Here is a 20,584-nt window from a genome sequence, read left to right as displayed (position 1 = left end):
TTTGTTATATGCATCCCATAAATATAAACAAAGCTAAAGATTGCATTCTTGTGTGTGTCCTTAACTAATCGTACAGATACCGTTCTTCTGGCTATTATAGCAATGTCCACCTATACGACTTACGTATTCTTGCCTCGATACACCAGAAGCGTACTGTCTTACTTCGGATACCTGTGAGAGACTCGATCCGCTCGAGACGACTTCCGTGAAGTGCCGTACGTTACGCTGTACGTTTCCGACCGAGACGTTTTTTCGTCCGAAATCTTTTCCTCCACTTTATATATACATATTTTTTTGATAGAAGATTTGTGTTGTGTGCGAGATTGTCTCTTTGTCACGTATGTAGACGTGTCCGAAATAAACGTATAAAACGTGTAGTGTTTGACGCTTTTATTAATAAATCCAAAATAATTAAGACGTAAAAATTACATAACCTCGCAATCGTATTACGGTGATGTTAAAATCTGTTTACAGGTCGTCGTCGGACTCGGACTCGTCTTTTAGTGCCTCCTACAAAAATTAAATGACGTTAACAAAATAGTTTACCGGATTTGCAGCGCGGAGAAAGCGGACACTTACTTTTGCGTATCTCTCGGCTTCCGTAAACACCGCTTCCGGCACGAACTCGTGGCGGCCGCCGGTTCCTACAGATAATACAAGTATATAATATAAATTTTTTTGATAAATGTCAATTTATTTACATTATATATTTTAGATGTTGAAGACCACCGAACCGACTAACTTGTTTGGAAACACAATAGTGTTTGCCTGCATGTTACCACACCCGTCGTGTGGATTAATTGTTTATTTGGATAAAACTAGTAACATTTGTGGAAATTGCCACTTCGTTAAAATTCCGTGTTTTTTTTTATTTTGCCATCCCTACGAACCTTGCAATAAAAAAGGAACTTAAATTGTCAATTTTCTGGGGATCTATTTTTGTTTTACACTTTTGAAGAACGAAATAGTCGTTAAATTTATCGGAGGATCGAAAGCTTTGGCTGTATTAGTGTAAATGACACACACAAGTTTGTTTTATTGAAGTCTATTGTATTAATTATTAGAAAAAGGTAGGATAAAAAGAACATAATAGCCGGTTTTATAGGAGGAGAATTTTTAATAGTCTAAAACTGATGTGCAATATCGGTTGTTTAAACATTTTTCGCCAAGTTGTGAGGATGTGCAGAAAAGAAAAAGATACTAACCACACGAATACGATCCCCGTCGTCCAAATGAGGATATTTAATTTTGGTGGAAATCAAATCGGACGAAAATTAATGCATTTTTAAATCATTAAAAAACAGTAAGAAACTAATTCAATGTTATTTCTTAAATACTAATTTTAATATTTATTACCACTCTGAAAAGCATGATTGCTTTTTCAAAGTTTATATTTAAAATGCATTTCTATTTTTACTTAAAATTTTTACCCCGATAAAATTACATTATGGTGGAACCCCTATATTTGTCATTAATCTGTTCCTAAGGACCTAACGAATATAGGAACAATTTTTCTCATAAAGGTACAAGAATAAAAATTAAGTTGTTTGTAAACAATATTTCAAATCCTGTTTATTTGTTGCAATTGTTCGTAGTGGTCACCAAAAGTCAACTTGTTTAATGGATATTCATATAAAATCATTTGAAATTGTTAAAAAATATATAATAAATTGAAGGCCAAGAACTCAACCATAAGTTTTGTGTTATTTCTTAAATTACTATTCACGAATATATTTAGAGAGAACCTAAATAGATATTTGATGTTAAACAACAAGTTAGAATGGGTAAAATTAATATTTTCATTTGTATTTGCTAGCAGTCAACAAAGAAAAATACCTGAAGTACTTCAGGAATTTCTGTCACTAATTTTTAACAAACAGTGATGGCAAATGAATTCATTATCACATCAATCACCATCATCCTGCTTATCCCAATACTTCAGACAATATTGAATATTAATAAAGCAAACAGTCATTAAGGATAATAATTCTATATAATAATTAATTCGATATTAAAACATTTTTAGGGAGACGGTAACGTTTCCTCGGGAACTATGTAACGAAATGGTAAATTTTGCAATTAACTACACTCGAAGCGAACGACTAAAAATGTATCTTAATTCTCGGTATCGTAAGGCCAAACATCTACAAAATATAAACGGTTTAAGTATAAAATGCACATTTCGTTAATCTATCGGTACGTCGACTCGGTCGCTATTATCGGTCATAGATTTCGACGTATCAAAATTATTCATTATATTGTTGTAACAATTAACAGTTACTTAATTCTAGCTAAGGATTGTAATAATATTTTTAAACGAATTGAAGTTTTAGAAGCATAAATTGTCTAATCAAAGTTTTACTGTATATTCTTGTGCGATAATGTCTCGATTTCTACAACTTTAAAAAAAAAAATCACTTTTGTGTTTACATAAACTATAAAGCAAGCAAAAAGTAACCAAAATATGTTGAAGATACTTGTATTTACTTATAAACTATTTGAGTCTGCTTTAAAAACACTGCAATGTGTATTTTCCTAATCAATGCCAACTGTTCAATAATTAATGACAAGTCATGATTGCTGTAATGTTTCTAGTTATTATTTTTTGCAAGAATGTTTTCTCTTTTTTTACAAAGTTTAATTAAAACACATACCTTCTCCTATCCAACTGAGTTCCAATTCAAAGTTCTTATCTTTCACTTCATCATGAACAAGATAGATACTGAAATAAAAATTTATTCTAAATTATGAAAGTATTTTAAAACTAATTATTTAATATTTATAAATATAAATTTCTCTTTAATTACAAAAATATTTTCTTGACATTAAATGTACTTCCATTTGTTCTTGAAAATTTCAATACTGAAGCATCAGTCACTTTTTGAGAATTTTTAGTTCCAACAAAACAATACTTCTTTATATGCCAAATGAGGAATACAAAGTTATTCTTAAACTTGACTTTATACGAGATGGTGCGGGAACAGAATTCTCATTTCCAAATTTGCAACCAAAAATGGTTTTTCTTCCTTGGATTGATTTTTCATTAAACTTTAAAAAATGGAATATATATGCCTCGGTGAATTATATTTCGTGAACGTGTTAATTTATCTAATTCAAATTTTAGTAAAGTTTTTTTAATTAAGTGGAATTCAAAGTTATCAAAACTCGTCGGGTATAAAATCAACTCGTCTCTACACCGTATTTCACTATATTAAATTAATTTTTTTTTAAGTATTTAATATGTATACGGCGAAATCTCTATAATGGACATTTACAAGGCTGAAGAAACTGTCCCATATGTTTGTTTTTAGAGAGGAGTTTGCTCGAGACAGGTTTTGTGAAAATTACTCTTAAATGAAACATCTTTTAAATATAGTGCATACTACTTTTATGAACATGTAATATACAAAGTTACAAATAACAGTAATATGATACTGATATTCTTATGATAATGGATGATAATTTTTTAAAACATCCAGTTTGTCACAATCAATTGTATAAAAAACAAACATCTGCTTCTTACTATGCATAATTAGATAGATAAGACAAATCTTGTGCTAGCTTTGCACTATCTATTGATGTAAAACTGCTTGAGCTTGTTCGTGTAGTCTAGAATCTGTCTGACTATTGTTAACTCTGTATTAGGTGTCGTTTTGGCAGTGAGGCCATCGCCGCTGTCGTCGTTACTCTGGTCACTTTTCGAGGTTCAAGAAATGCAAAGGATTGTTTTTGTACTTTGCACTCGGTTGGAATGTCAGTCTATTGCCATAAGACTACGGCAATATAATAATTTGCAGTGATAATCTTGTGGAGGCAACATAGTAAATCCTGTTGCATTCATATCATTTATAATAGCTGTGCAAAATTAATCATTCTCATTGCTACAAGGAACAGGTTCTGCCATCAACAACGAGTTGTTTCCAAATACTTAAAATTTATGAAATGGCTCAGAAGATATTGAGTTGCTTAGTTGGTGTTTCAACTGATGCTACACATTTGCTTCAAAACAATTTCTCTCTAGTTGACTTTGGATCAAGAGAGAATTGAAATTTTCAAAAGTTGAGAGAGTGAAGTGACATTTGCTAATAGAAATATAATGTCTGCATTTTTGAGCTTGATGTCTAGACATGATGCAATATCCTGTTTTGGTACGGCATTTTCCTGTTCATTTAGTCCAGCCACTGTGTCGTAATTTCCTTTACCATCCAGGCATTTCTGCTTGATTTCCATTCAGTTTTCAAATTTCATAATCTGTACATTCTTGAAACATCTCAGTTTGGCAGCCTTTCCAATTACCAGGGATTTTTTGCACTCTTCACCCATACTTCTGCATAACGGAACTGTTAGTTGTTGTTCTGCAACTTTGAGGATGAATCATGTTTCAATAGCAAAGCAAACAGTTTTGTTTGGAAGAGGGCAAAAGAACAGTTTTATTTTGTCTGCATTCTAACTCAAAATGGAAATAGCATTCTTGTTGAAAAAGTAGTCAGAATCATTTTGATTACTTTGTCAACAAATGCTATTTTCACTTTGCAAATGTTGAATTTGCTGCTTGTTGTCATTACAGCTCCAATAGCTAAGTATCTCATCTTACATCTTGTGTTTTCCCCAATCTTGAACAATTCTGCTAATTTTCTCATTCTGCACTTCTATTGTTTGTGATATTCAATAATTATCGTCGTCTCTTTTAATGTCGGTGATTTACGGGGAACAATATATACACTTCAGATTCTCTTTTCAAGAAGGAAAAATACTTCTCCATGTATAAATCCTTGTCTTTTCTTATTCTGTTCACCATAGATTAAGAATAGGCAAAGATATAAACATGGAAAATCAAAAACTTTCTATATAATAGAATTATTCTAAATGGCCAATCAGTGATAGAAGAGTTGCATTTATCAGCAGAACACATCATAAATAAAAAGATGGACCTCTATGTTAGGTTCCTTTTAGAAAGGTGTCCATTAATATAGGTTTTACTGTACATTATATTTTTTACTTACTTACATATTTTGATTGTATATTGCATGTAATTGATAATCATGAGTAAATCAAAATGGTCTCCACTATTTTGAAAAATTGCTACACACACATCACTGAAGATATCTCAATGAACATGTATGTGTACGTAGAAATTCTGATTTTTCTGGTCCCTACATTTGCACCATGGTGACACAGCACACTTCTATGCAATAATCTAGTTCCTGCCACACCACTCAGCATGTCTGCTTGATCTATGGCATTAACAATGCATGACTTCAGCTTTGTTATGTCAGAAGGCAATGATGGTACAAGCAGTGTCTTTAATGTGTCCCCAAGAGAAAAAGTTGCAAGCAGTGAGCTCTGGTGACCAAGGAGGCCATTGTAAGAATTATTGTTGGCATACCCATGTCTAATCCAGTGTTGAAGCAGGGCCTTGTTCAAGTAGGTGCAAACATTGAGATAAAAGTGCAGAGCTGCTGTCATGTTGGAATATGAAATTGGGATGGTCTTGTAGCTGTGGCATCAACCAACATCACAACATTTCCAGATACAACATCCATTCAGGTAACAGTGGTTTCTTGAAACTGTGTGTACCATGCATGAATTGTCTTGCCCGTTGGTGGTGATGTTTCACATAAGTGGTTTGAAAACTACGCCGAATGGTGTTAATAGACTTGCTAGCATGGAACTTGAGACATAAAATGTCTTCGCCACTGCAGTGGCTGCCATTTTTGCTCTATTCCATCTGGCAGAAATTCTGCATAACTACATCCAGCAAGAGAGAGAAAAGAAAAAATTTCAGAGTTTCTTTATGTACAGGTGCAGTTTTGCTCATATTGGTGCATTAACTACTGAGTACTGATTTTTCAAAATCAATACCTTTTAGACTTACTCTGTATGTTCAAAAAAGTTTGGAGGTTGAATTGAATTAATATTTAAGAATGATAAAGTATAGTAACTATAATTCCTGGAAAAATTTTCAATATAAAAGCATTGGAATTGATATGTACTGTATCAAACTATTTTAAAAGATCCATTCTCTTCAATCAATCAATCAGATCTATTCAAATTGGTCCTTTCATAAAAATTTTAACTTTAGCCCTTTGTAATTTTTTGTTTCCAAATCTGGTAATTATGGCAGATAAGAATCACAGAGAGAGTGATATGTAAAATATTCTTGAACATATAAACATTTATTTCATGGTAATGTTTATTATTTAACTGTAGTTTGAAAAAAGTCTAATCAAACGTCGACAAAAAACCTTTAAAATGCAGCTTTTTAAGGTTTTTTGTCGACGTTTGATTACAAATGTTTAGAAGCTCACTTTTTCTAATTGGTGTCTCTAAACAGCATTGTACAATCATCATAGAATTGTTTTGTAGTATTCTTGTTTCAATATTTGATGATTTGAATAAATTTATGATGAAAATGTTACTTAGTTCAAGATACTAAATCAGCCTCCAAAAACTTTTTGACCACATCTAATTTCTATTTACTTTTTAAAATAGTTTGACAAGTGATAAAATCCTTGATGTAATCATTGATTAGATAATATATTTAACTTACATTTTTGCTGCTTCTTTTACTAACTCTTCACACAACATATCTTTAGACTAAAAAATAAATATGTTTTTATTAAATGTAAATTATACAAGAATATATTCTTATTTGTAATAATTACCTTTATTTTTTCCATCTCAGTTTTTGCAGTTTGTTTTGCTTTACCAATAGCACAACCGTAATAACCCTGCAAAACAATTGACAAATATTAAAATGCATTTAAAAACAGTAACATCTGATAAAAAAATATCAACATACCCAAGATATTCCTGCAGGATCAATGCAATATAATTCAGGACCATCAGGACCGTAGGAACCCATAATTACACTGCATCCAAATGGACGCACTGCACTGTATAATGTATAAGCATGCATGTACATAGCAACTCTATTTTTTACAAATTTTAGTGGTGCAGGTGAACCAAAATCTATTCTATAATTAGAAGCTTCTATTCTAGCATTTTCTACAATCTGACGTGCATCTGCTAGTAAACCGGCAACTGCCTAAAAATTAAAAATTTATAATTATTATATTTATGTATAACCTCCACCAAATCCAAATCTTTATAACCAAATATATATAAAATGCCACATTTCTTCCAGCTATATTTTGGCTAACTTTAATGTGTAAAACTTAGTATTTTTGACTAAAAGGTTAGCATTTATCAAAGTAAATATTAATAGAAGCCGGAAGCATAACAATTTTACAGTATTCCACATTAGAAATACTGTATGACTACGAGTTAAGTACTGTACACCATATACTAATACGGCTGTAGTTAAAACACAATTTCTACTATGGAATACTGTAAAAAGATATGCATTGCATTACTGCTTACAAATATATCCTTAAATAACTTCATTAAGTGTTTAGGAGTTCCAATTTTCTTACTAACAATACCTATAATTCTGTACTTTCTAGCATATTGAACAATAAAGGTTTTGCAGTGTTTTCAGTCAATTTCCCCAAATGACACTAAGTTACTCATATGGACCAGGAACAAGTAAGAATATTTCCCAGAATGTATTAGATTCAGATAATGTGGTATGACACTACAAGATATATAATTTAGAATCTTTTCCCAATTAGTCTATTATTAAATTTTATTCTAAAATTAATGCAATTACTAATATTAGGTAGACAATTATACCACCATCTTGTACCACCTTTAGTCTAAATTACTTAATGCTAGCAAAAGTATAGCTTGAAGAAATCTAGCTATTAGATATTTGGTTTTAATTATTATTCTTAATCAACAGATTTTTATTTAACTTTAGAAAGCTACTTACAACACCAATATGCCGATCTACGGTAAAAATTCTTTTGTTTGCACCTTTTTCGTAAAGTTTAGACGTTACTAATTTTTCGACAGCAAAAACAATACCATCTTTTCCTTGAAGACCAATTGCCGTCCTTTATAAAATAAGTTTGAAAAATGTTGTTATAATTATCACTATTCACCTTTTTTTTTTTTTTTTTTTTTAAAGTAAGGTTTACTAACCCACTGTTTTCAACTGCTTTCAATGCATACTCTACTTGAAAAACACGTCCATCTGGAGAAAACTGTGATGCCGATAAATCGTACTGAAAAGCAAAATTATGTAATCAAGAAAATGAATTTGTGTTTATTCGAAAAAAATACAATTAATTTTTTTAAACATTGCTATTTACTTTCATTTTGAATGTTTATTAATATATTTTTAAAAGATGATAAATCACCTTAATAAGCATATCTTGTTTATCATAAAATGTCAAGCCTTTCCGATTTTGTTCTATACAAGTATAAAACTAACAGTTTTTATGTGGAAAAAGTGCAAAATAATTTAATTGTAAATTTGTTCGTTTTCCTCAAATCAAACAATACTTATTTATTTAATTATCCATTCTTTTTCAAATTACATTGTGCAAAACATAATTTACAGTAACATAATATTCATAATACAAAATCATTGATCCAAAAAGTAATGTGGAAAATGAACCACTCAATAATCTAAATTTAATATGAGTAGAGTTCAAATTTTTACATAATTTTTTGTATGTAATAAAAATTTTAATAAATTATGATATATACTGTATTCAAATTATCATACGAGGGTCATCCCAGAAGTACCAACTTGATGTATAGGTGGTGGTTGTTTGAAACATTAATGTGGTCGAAAGTACCAACCTTATAAAGCTTAAGTTTGAAGTTTGAAGACACTACATTGTTTAGTATTTGTTTGACAGCCATCAATAGTGAACAATCTCTGTGAATTTGTAAACATGGAAAAACTTGGTCATCGTTATGTGATACAATGCTTTCATTTGAAAGGTCTCAGTCCAACCAATATCAAAGCTGAGCTAGATTCTACTCTGGGGAGTCTGCTCCTCGTTTACAACAATAAAATGTTGGGTGGCAGAGTTTAAATGAAGCCGTACAAGCTGCCGAGACAAACGTCGCAGTAGTTGATCAAATGAGGTGACCATGCCAGAAATGGCGAAGAAACTCCACAAAATGGTATTGGATGATCATCAAATCAAAGTGCAAGAGCTAGCAGACATAGTAAGTAGGCATCTCAAAAAGTGCTATACATTGCGTTTTGACTGAAAATTTGGACATGAGAAAGCTGTGCGCAAGATGGGTGCTGCGTTTGCTCACAACGGAACAAAAACGGCATCGTGAGGATGTTTCAATTGAGTGTTTGGCAATGTTTTGCAGCAATAAAGCTGAGTTTTTGCGTCAATTCATAACCATGGATGAAACATGGGTACATCACTTCACACCTGAGACGAAAGAACAGTCGAAACAATGGACTGAAAGGGGAGAATTGGCTCCGAAGAAGACGAAGACAATTCCATCTGCTGGCATGGTCATGGCGTCAGTTTTTTGGGATGTGCATGGGATAATTTTCATTGATTATCTTCAAAAAGGAAAAACAATCAATGGAAAGTATTATATGAACTTACTGACGTGCTTGAGTGATAAAATCGAGAAAAAGCAGCTGCATTTGACAAAAAAGAAAGCGTTGTTTCATCAAGACAATGCACCAGTTCACACACCCATTATTGCAGTGGGCAAAATCAATGAGTTAAGGTTCAAATTGCTTCCTCACACACCCTATTCACCAGATTTAGCCCCCTTGGATTATTTTCTCTTTCCAAACTTGAAAAAATGGCTTGGTGGTAAAGGATTTGCCAACAGTGAAGAGGTGGAGTCTGCGGTTGATGGCTATTTTTGAGAAGCTCGATAGTTCACAGGTATCAAAGCTATTGAACAATGCTGGGAAAAGTGTATCAAGCTAAAAGGAGACTATGTTGAGAAATAAAGATATGTTTTTCCAAATTTTTTGTGTCTTCTTTGTTAGGTAGGGTACTTCTGGGACTATCCCCGTACAATCTGCCGGATTTTTTTATTATGCTATATTCAGTCTAATTAACTATCTGAAACAAAGTAATTTGGCTTGAAGTACGTGATTAGGCTGCCATCTCTTGATAAATTTAATAATTATATATATCAAGAGATGGCATCCTAATCACATACCTGAAGCCAAATTACTTTGTTTCTCCAGCAGTTGTTCCCTTAATCCTAAGATGCATCAGGAATTTGAAATCAATCTTATTACTTAATAAAATAATAATCTTAAGATTGAAAAACAACACAAATGTTATGAAATACTGTTACCTACAGTATTTTTATGGTTTTAATTAGAATAAGGTCACATCTTAATTTTTAAGATAGCATCATAATTTCATCTTAAAGACATTTAAATTAAATACTCATTACCAGCAAAGTTCATTTGAATCAATTTTAGTATTACATATAAACCAAGCCTAATTTATAGTAAACAAATGATACCATTGTGTGAGATCCCAGATTTTATTTAACTATAAACTTTTGCACAATTATATAAACCAAAATAAATAAATAAGTAACATTTTAAAATTTATATTAAACACAAAGATAACTATATAAATTTTTCCCAACAATTAATAAAAAGATAAAAGGATTTGATTGTGTTTTCCACCGGATTCTTTCCGGATTCACATCTTCCAAATGTGTCACCTGGAACTTCAACTGAAATTCATCTATTGGTCACGACCTATAACATTACCAAAAAAGGACAATAGAAAAAATTAAACGGACCCCCAATAAAAGGGAGGGATCAATGACGATTGTGGTTCGTCATCATCGAAAGTTCGCCCTCACCAGAGCTGCACTAGTGCTCGGATACCTTACCGACATCAAAGATTCCTACCTAAATGACTTTCCTCCCTCCGACGACCCTCCCATTGCCCGAATAGTCCGAATATCAAGATATCAAGATCTTGCCAAATATACCAAGACTTTCCAGAGCTATCCACCAAAACTTCCGAATCATCAATTCGTCGTGCCGTCAATTCAAGTCCTCAACCCGATTGACAACAAAGAGCATTCTCAGATCCTCTACAAGGTATTTATCTGCTCGCGAATTTATGTAAATGCTCTCTCAAGACTGGGACTCATGAGGATAGTTAATATAATATACTAAGCCTTTAATACAATGTACAAGCCTTATAAAATATATAAAGGGACTGCCCACATGTTCAATCTTCCAACCATAAACAGCCTATGTTTAGCCTAATTGTAAATAGCTTATAGTTAATAAACAGATACTTGTTATTGTTAAATTTGTATTTGGTGCACTTCCTTAAAATATGCTGTCTCTAGTGTTGCCTCCACCCCAGATCCAACTGCCTAAATACACGACTGCTCACACAAGAACACTATCGCGATTTCTATGTCACTTAAGACATAGTGGTGGCATCATGACATGGTGCTGATCCAGCAGTCACAACTGAATTTTAATTGGGCTAAAATCTGGTTAATAAATAATGATATTACATAATTTGGAGTAAAGGAGGCTTTAAGCAGCTATCTTATGTTAAATTTAATACTGTACTTTTGTGCATATAAGAGCATGCTCTTATAGATGGAGAAAATCACCCCTATATTTCACAAAGTATCTAAAAATTCACTATTTTTCAAAACACTTTCATAGTATTGGAAGCATTATTTTTTATTTTGACTTTTTAATTTTAATAATGGCTAATCACAGATACATTTAATTTGCATTGACACAGCAGTACATTGCTCTTAGAAGTATAAGCTAAAACAAGCTAGCACACACAAGAGCATATTCTTATATACAAGGCATCTCTATAAGCAAAGCAGAATGTTTCAAAAATTCAAAACCAAGCAATTTTCACATAAAAGATTATGTTCTTATTTATGTGGAAATGCAGTAGTTAGAAACAAATTAATGAATTTAGAATATTCTGGAAGAAAAGAAAAGAAAAGATCTATCCAGGTAATCAAGAAAAGATCTATCCATGGTAAGTAGATGTTGCAGGTTCAAGTTCTTGAACCTGGAACATCTATTTACCATGCATCTGCATTGCCATTACACTACCCAGGTCTCTAGCCAATCTTCGCTTCCAAACGAATTAATTTAGAAGATATAACTATTAGTGGCATGCCATGACATTTGATGATAGGGAAGCTGTGTTTCTGTGAGAAGCCAACTTCCAGGGGCAATTAGTTAATTGTGCGTCAGTGATGATCCTGGTTCCATTCGTATTGTTTGTTCGATAAGCCAGTAAAAACCATAGACTTCTCTAAATGTATTTTTAATATCACAATTACATTCTGAATCGCTAGCCACAATATAAGGGCTAAAATTATAAATAAAATAATAAAAACTTACTCGGTGAAATAAAATGTGTGGTGGATGTATGTATAGTACACATTCGTATCTGGTACAGAATATTCTCCAATTGTACGAATATACTTTTAAAGAAAATTATAATTAAATATAGCTTTGTAAAGAAACGTACATAAAAATAACATAAAATCTTTACTTTTTAAATTTTAAAACAATCCACTTAGTCAAATAGCTCCGTACGAGTGACTAATGGATGGAATCAGAGACGGTCCCGGTAGGTGCATGCATGCGGGCTGCCAAATCCCGAGGGTGCCGATACCGGTCAATGTCATATGCCTCTTTTGTCGCATCACTCGTATACCTCAAAGGACGCGACAAGGTTGTTGTACATTTTAAATGTTTCTCGCCATAGCTATAAAAATCTAAATATGTTAAACTTAATAGATCGTCCGTCATTTGTTTTCTAACTAATTCGTTTTAGGACCAGGGTCCACGGAAATTTCTAAAATTTACAACTTTTCGTTTATTTTGAATTTATTGTTTTGGGTTATCCAAACAGTGCAAATGATTAAAATAATTATTTTACTTTCCAAAATGTATGCTATATGTGCCACTATTTACTTTCCTTCTTTATTATTTATGCTTTATACTGGTTAAAACTAACTCTCCCCTCCTCTTCCCTCGGGGGAGTGAAATTTCCAAAAATCCCTTCTTGATGTGCATTTCTCATGACATACCCTACTAAAATGCAAAAAAACCACATCTAAAATAGTACAGTAGAAGCAGTTCGTCAGGGTAAGCATTCATCTTCTCCCTCTTCCCAGCAAGGGTTTCCAAAAATCCCTTCTTAGTGTACGTTCTCGTGACGTACCATGTACCAAATTTCAACTTTCAACTAACTGTTTGGGCTCTGCACTTATTATCATCAACCCGTCTCGATTATATTATATGATGATGCTGATCATCATCACAATATCTAAATTGAATAACTTTAGTAGAGGATGGTTACAAAGTCCTGCACACATTTTGAAACAAACAGAAAAGATAATTGATCTAAGATAATACAGCTTTCATCAATAGAAAGACAACTCAAGAAGTTTTTATTCGGGTTTCAATATATCACTACATGAGCACTATTAATAACTTACAGCATATTCAAGCTCATATATTATTGAGCATGTCTACAGTGAAAGTTCATTCATTATTCATTAATTTTTACAGAAGTAATGTCTTGTATGATGTGAAATGACCACTTCCAAAGTAAGAAAAAACAAGTGTCCTATTAAAAACTATAAAACAAAAATTGTAAGTTAAAAATAGGAAAATTTTAAATACAAACACTATTTTAAAAAAAGCAAAATTAAGACAAGACTGAGAATAAACATTCAATTTAAACAATAGTCTAAACCAGTGATTCTCAAAGTGGGGGTCGTGAAAAATATTTGGGGGGGGTCGCTGAAAAATTGATGCCAGATCAATTTTTTCAAATATTTTATAAATTTACTATGGATTCATGTTTAGAAATAATAGAAATAAAAAATATATAAAATAATTTTTACTTAAATAAATTGTACATATAAATAATAAAAATAATATAAATATTTAAATACGAGCCTAACCCCCTCCCTCCGGGATGCTTTTTGACACACACTTATTCTTCGGGGGTTCTTTAAAATCTTTAAGTGCAGAAGGGGGGTCGCGGTCCAAAAAGTTTGAGAAACACTGGTCTAAACGACAGTAAATATTTTGAAAATGAGAAAAATTACAAAACAAAGATTATTCTTTTTGTCGGCATACAGAACCGAGTAGTAAAAAAAATGAGTCTTTCCGCGATATTTAGATGAAAATTAGAGTAATGCACGACATAATGCAACTAACACAAGTAGGAACTCTCGGGCTCAGCTTATCAGTATAGAGAATGCCATGGAAGTATTTGAAAAATAGAATACTGTCAAAATTTTCAATATATTTATTTAAAGCAGGGAGGCCAATCTGCATGGCAGTCCCACCAAAGTTTGTTTAGGTTGTCTTCTTAAGGATGTAAACCTTGTTAAGTAGGACAGTATCAGCAATTTTTTTCAGAAGAACTAAACCAGTGTTTTTCAAAGTGGGTGATATCCCCCATGGAGGGTGTGCGTTTGAATTATCCAAGAGAGCGTTAAGCAAGATAGGAGGCGATGGGGCGAGGCAATAGACTCCGTCGCATCCCATCCCCATTCTGTGAACACAGAACGGGAGGCATTACTAACAACGGTCACAACCGAGGGAGTGTCCATCCAAAAAAAGTTCGAAGAAGCATCGAACTAAACTGCAGGTTATTGTTTGTAGATGCAACGTTTAACATAACCCAACAGTCCAGAAGGCGTAACATCTGCCAGTTAGAGAGAACGTAGAATAGGTCCATCTCCGTCCGTCCATTCGGAAGTCTAGCATTCGACCGAACGGCTCGGACGATCTGGGCCCGCGCCTCGGAAAACACAATTCCGACGACGCACGCACGTTCAATTTTATACAGTCACGCGTGCCAATTTTCTACTGCCACGCACGCATTCGATACCTTGCCAAAAACACGATCGACAAATAAATAGGATTTTTGCACCGTTTAGGAATCGGGTGGAGAAACGCCAAAGTTATTTGGACGGGAGCGACAAAAAATCTCCCGACGACCAAATCGTTTTCGAGAACGCATCGGATTCCGAAAACAGAGGCGGCCACACGTCGCCCGACCCATTCCGACACGTCCACGAGACAACAACCGTCAAAAGATATTATACAGACAAACCAACATCCCATTTCGACCAGCTCGACTTCACCTAAGTTTTTGGTAACGCGCGTGCAGTCGGCCACCCTCGGAAACGTCCCCGGTCTCCAAAGGAGGTAACTTTTGCCCGAAAGACTCGAGTTCAAAGCTTTACGTTAAAACGTCAGTACCAAAATGTCATTTATTACCGAAACCTTAACGACTCGTTTCTAGTTTGTGTATTCATTAGAAACACGTAGCCAGCATTGAAAACTGTATAAAAGTCGAAATTCCATTTACTTCTGGAGGTTCAATTTTAATATCTCAATAAAGTTACGAATGGCAAGATGCATTATTCCAGTTCAAGACGAGACATAACGTGCGCCCGTTTGTAAATGAATCAAATTTTCCACGAATTCGGCACATTAAAGTCACAACGAGGAATGTCTTGTATTATTTCACCGTCATTTTTTAAATACGAGCGAACCGTTTGATTAAATAGTTAGCTAATTTGAATATTTTTCAGCAAAATAGGATTAATTGGTAAATCCAAATAATTTACGATTAAAATACTTACTCCTGTACCGATAGAACTCATGTTTAGTATTTTCAATCAGACGATCAAGGCGCACAGTCACGGTATAGCGCCCCCTGGCGTCTTATTTCGCCTAAATCCATTTTTTTTCTACAAAATGCCCTCTAATTATTTTTTAAATTTGCAAAATTGGAACGACGTTTCTCTTTTGGAAAAACTTGAAATGTTTATTTTTAAATAATATTAACGTAGAGATTTAGACGAGTTACGAATTATTTCCAAAATTCTTTCCGGCTTCGTTCGGGAAGACTCCAATTCTTGTTCGTCGGACTTTTTTTTTTTTTTTAACTCTTTTCGCCGTGGGCACTAAGAGGGCCTCTTATAGCAGCCCATTATGAGTTCGGCCAGGCCCACAATGGGGCGGCCAGGTGGTGAGGGACGGGGACCGACATATCCGGACGGACCACCCCCGAAAAACTCCTGGGGATTTTTCAACCCGTCCGGATTCGATCCCGGGTCCCCCCAGGGCGGCAGGCTGTTAACCTTGACCGCTCGGCCCTCCGGCCTCTTATTCGTCGGACTGTTTTCAATATTGTATATAATGTATAACGTATCGTTTGTATCAAAATACAATTATTATAGCGAAACCGTTGTCTGGCGACGGGAAAGCCCGGCGCGGTCCGGTTTCGCGTCTCGATGGCGCCGGGGACCGACCCTCTCCCCTTTTCGGGCTAATCCCTCTATACATACGTAGAAAAAGACGAAAAACCGAAATAAAAAGATATTTTAACGTAACAAAGTACTGGCCTATAATGATGTCGCCGGATAAAAATGTTCCGCTTGAACGTTTGTGACAAAATTTATCGATTCTATAAAATTAATTTGGTAAACTCACAGGTAATATGTAACGCTTTACAGAGAAGAAAAATCAATAGGTGCTTTCTACCGGCGTTTTTCTCACTAAATTGCTTTCACTTTATTTTGTTCTCGTTAAAAATGAACTTGCTTAAATTGTAGCAAGTATCCATTTTTCGAATATATTTAAACGTCAAATTGCCTTTGTATTTGAAGTTCTCGGCTTCCGAGTCTAATCCGGGACTACCTATACTTACTTTACTTTTGTTATTTGATGTGCGAAACATTATTTTCGATCCTCTTTTGTAATAGTCAACTATCGATATGATGCTCTTCTAAATAGTCACATTCGTAAAGCGCTAATAAAAGTTACAAGTTCTGTCTTGTGGGTACAAAGAAAATCGCATATCCACTGTAGGTTCGGCCAGATGGTGAGGGATCAGGTAGGACATATCGCTGGTGAAAAATTCCTAGGAAGTTGCTCACCTGGATTTGACCCCAGGTCCCAGAGACATATTCGGGGTTTATGGTTTTACGGAACCCCTCGATACCGAAGCACCCGGTAATGCTACGATCATTGAGTAAACCTCTCAAAAAAGGGGGGAAAGAAAACGTGCCTCGGTTTCCCAAATCTGCTTCGAGCAGCACTCGTATTCTCAAAACCCCGGATGTAACACCACCGAGTCGTACGGTAAGATAAAGATGACCGTACCGACCGTCTGGATCTCGAATAATGTTTATAAAAAGTTATATCTTGTTGATATGATCATTTTGCATTCATCTCAATTTCTGATTTCTTGGCAAACACAATTTTTCTTTAAAATAGTTTACATATATTTGTCATATTAAACTTTACATAATACGCTTCAATTGCCTGTGTGTGAGGACAATAATCGCAATTGCAGTGGCAATTAAAGTCTATTATGAAAAGTTAGTCATATTAAATGTATGTAAACTATTCTAAAATATTTATTAGCCACCCTGTAAATATAAGGCAACTTGATTATTTGTCTTATTCCTTCTATTTTAACAATTTTTCTTATTGACAAAGTAGCCCATACAATATGAACGGGTATTAACATTATAACATTTTGTGTGTCGAGGTGGACGATAAGCCTCTAATGCAGTGTTTTTTTAACCTTTTTTCTTTATTTCATGGCACACTTGAACCTAGAATTAAATTTCTACGGAAAAAAGTCACGTGATTTAAAGTTATGTTTGTAAATATTCTATTGCCATATTACTTGCTACTTGGCTTAATTATTTTTGTCTACATCGGGCTAATGTTCTAAATTCAATACCGGCCCGAAGATGTCCTTTTAAAAATGCACGAAAACATTCACTTTCCAGAGTGAGTGGTTCTTTTGCTAGTTTATCGGTTTAGTGTCATAGTGGAAATTTTAATAATATTAACTAGTAATTGGGTGTTATTTTTTATGAGACAGGTAAGAGGAAAGAGAATTTTTTCTTTCCTTCTAATAATGTAAGTATTTCTTCCAGAACTTTTGAATGGCTTTACTATATACTGTATTGGCCATCCGGAAAGGATCAATAAATAGTAATAATATATGTATTCGGATGATGTCGGCAGAAGTGAATTTGTTGATTTAATTTGACTCGATGGGCTACTTTCCAGAGATTTTTTTCTACAGAAAACTGGCCCCTATTTAAGTGTTAGATGGGTAAAGAAAATCCAGAAAATTCCACATAGCCAGCCCATTGGTCAGATGTAAAGCCACAACTGACTAAGGGTATTCGGTGGTTTCGACTACAGGCTAACGTCCAGAACAATTTATTGATGGAAGATACTCTTTATAATTGTGCAACATACTATGCGGCTGGCCACAAATTTGTCCACTATAAACAAACTTGCCTAGTGGTGGTCAATAAGGTTAATTGAGCAATGATGTAGCAAATACTGATGAATAATCACAAAGATGCAGTTTAAATTTTGACTTCTATTCCCTTTATTGGGATGGCTGGAAATATATTGAGCATATGGCAATCTGGTTTGAGATAATGAGAGAACTCTGGACTGATCATTATAAGAGAAATTTAATATGTTTGTTTAAATGTCATTGAAGTAAAACACGATGATTTTAGAAAATACAGTCAATGTTTTTGTGCGGTATATGAAAATTTCAATCAAATTGGAACATAATTGACTCCTGTAAAATTTTTAAAAACTCTATTGGTTGTTTTCTATGACATCGGCAGGTTTTTTCATTTTTTATTCAGTAAAATTTTTTTCTCATACGTTTATTTCGGTCCCCTCTTATTTTAATAGCATAAAAACCATAAATATTATGTTATATTTGAACAGATACGGTAAGTTAGCTCCCCTCCGGCTTTAGACTGCGGGTGTGAAATTTCACGCCTTGTTAAATGAAATAACACTTCCTGCAGCTATATTTATCAAATAAAATCATTATTTAACGATTATTTTTAACTTTTTAATGTTAGATTCGTATTTAAGTGGAAATAATTAATTAATATAAAAATTAAAATTCTTAGAGGATTTTTTCCCCATTAGGTGTTGCAGAAAAAGGCCCGAGGAGTTAAAAAAGCAATTCCTAGTTATTTCGTACGGTTTCGAGTTATTTTCTACGTGAGACTTTTTTTATGCGGTCCCTATTCACCGCATAAAAAATATATTTTTAATTGTGTTGCGAAAACTATTTTTTATAGCCACTCGTGAAGTTTCGCGCGATTTTTTTATGCGTTTTCTTTTATGCGGTCCCTATCCCCCGCATAAAAACAGGTTTGACTGTACAGATTTTAGATGAACAACAAAGATTTTAAAAGTGGAATTTTTAGAAGAATGCTAACATTTTTCACCCAGTTAATGGGCCATCCTCAGCTGCTGAAATCAGAAGTAGAGTGCTAGTGTCAGAAGGAAGGGCAAAGGGATAGATTCAGATAAAGTAAACAAGTGGGAGAGATGGGTTACAAAGGTAGCAGTAGTTGATGTGTGTGAGAGAGAGAGAGGAGATATTGTCAGGCAGGTGGAGGCATCCTTATTCTTGCTGTTTATGCAGATATTGGTAATGGACTGGTTGGAAATTAGCATGAGAATGGAATAATGGAATAATGGCAACTAGCTAATGAGAGTAAAACATGCCTCGATCTAACAGTTGTCCATTAAAAAAAAAAAAAAAAATCACAAGAATTCAGATAATTCTCTCTCGGAATGGAAACCATAAAAATACAATTGTTATCTTGATGCTTATAATGCTCTCATCAGGGAGGATAGATTCAAAGCTTACTCATAATACTGCTTCCATTCCGTTCTCAACTGAAACTCTGCAATGCAGAAACACAACAATGAATAAAAAAAACTTCAATATCAAGTTGCAAAAAGCTTGAAATACAGCATAGCATACAATTCTGAAGTGAAAAATGGATTGGATTAGTCATAAGGGAATTCAAGGATTGGAAAAATTCAATTGTACAATACAGACATATATTTTAAACTTCATGCACAAGCATTTTCTCTCTTAAATTTAGCTCTAAGTAATTGCATTAGCATGCTACAAGTTATTCAGCTAGCATCTATTTTTTATTTATGGGGCAAATATGTCTTATCGTGGAATGACGGATCAAAAACAATATCATAAATGGGACTATTCACAATCGAGAAATACAGGTAACTCCCGTATAACACGGCACTTCTATAGCACGGATTCGCTCTAACACGGTTTGAGAATTGGGTAAAACCCTCGTACAACATGAAATGTAATAAATTTTCACATACTTAAGTACTAATAGTTCACGAAAATAATAATTTTCTTGAACTATTAGTACTTAAGTACGTAAATTTTCTTTTCCCGCCTTCCGTCGATACACGCGATCCTTCTCGAAACTTGTTTCGATGTTGCCAGATCTCGACGCTTCTGCTTTTGATGTTGCCAGATGTTTTTCCCTTATTCCATACTTGCTTTATTCTTCATAAGTGCTTAGCACCATATAAGGAAATTTATAAAGATCTTTTAACTAAAAGCAAGCAATCTAAAATTACATACTTTTTGCAAAAGGTAAAGCACGGATCTGAAGATAATACAGAAAAAAGCTCGGAGGATAAGGATAACTTACCAAAAAGAAAATGCTCTCGGTTAATGGTGCTTAGTGACGACGAAGAAAACATTGTTTAATTTATATTAATATGTATCACTTAAGAAAATTTTAATAAAGATATTTATCTTAATTATGAAAATATAACAACATGTTT

General features: G+C 33.7%; 1 protein-coding gene across 1 annotated transcript; it reads right to left on the bottom strand.

Moving 5' to 3' along the window:
- Positions 1 to 375: 375 nt before the first annotated feature.
- On the bottom strand, positions 376 to 15,670 carry Prosalpha7 (proteasome alpha7 subunit). The gene is made up of 9 exons (XM_067285871.1): positions 15,544 to 15,670; positions 8,047 to 8,129; positions 7,835 to 7,958; positions 6,803 to 7,048; positions 6,666 to 6,731; positions 6,551 to 6,597; positions 2,655 to 2,722; positions 580 to 644; positions 376 to 510 (listed from the first exon to the last, which is right to left on the bottom strand). The coding sequence occupies exons 1-9, from the start codon at positions 15,562 to 15,564 to the stop codon at positions 469 to 471; spliced, it is 762 nt and encodes a 253-aa protein (XP_067141972.1). The 5' UTR covers positions 15,565 to 15,670; the 3' UTR covers positions 376 to 468.
- Between the last annotated feature and the right edge of the window lie 4,914 nt (positions 15,671 to 20,584).

The sequence above is a fragment of the Centruroides vittatus genome, unplaced genomic scaffold, assembly GCF_030686945.1.
Source record: "Centruroides vittatus isolate TY-2023 unplaced genomic scaffold, ASM3068694v2 scaffold_3046, whole genome shotgun sequence".
In the NCBI taxonomy this organism is placed as follows: domain Eukaryota; kingdom Metazoa; phylum Arthropoda; class Arachnida; order Scorpiones; family Buthidae; genus Centruroides; species Centruroides vittatus.
Note: the sequence above shows the minus strand (reverse complement) of the source record. Positions and strands in the feature narration are given on the sequence as shown.

What these genes read in the sequence shown, in the direction of transcription:
- Prosalpha7 (XM_067285871.1), bottom strand. Translation starts at nt 15,564, where the DNA reads ATGAGTTCTATCGGTACAGGA. An exon ending in ATCCTGCAGGAATATCTTGG is followed by an intron (nt 6,732 to 6,802) that starts GTATGTTGATAT and finishes ATTGTTTTGCAG; the next exon opens with GGTTATTACGGTTGTGCTAT. An exon ending in AAGCCGAGAGATACGCAAAA is followed by an intron (nt 511 to 579) that starts GTAAGTGTCCGC and finishes TAATTTTTGTAG; the next exon opens with GAGGCACTAAAAGACGAGTC.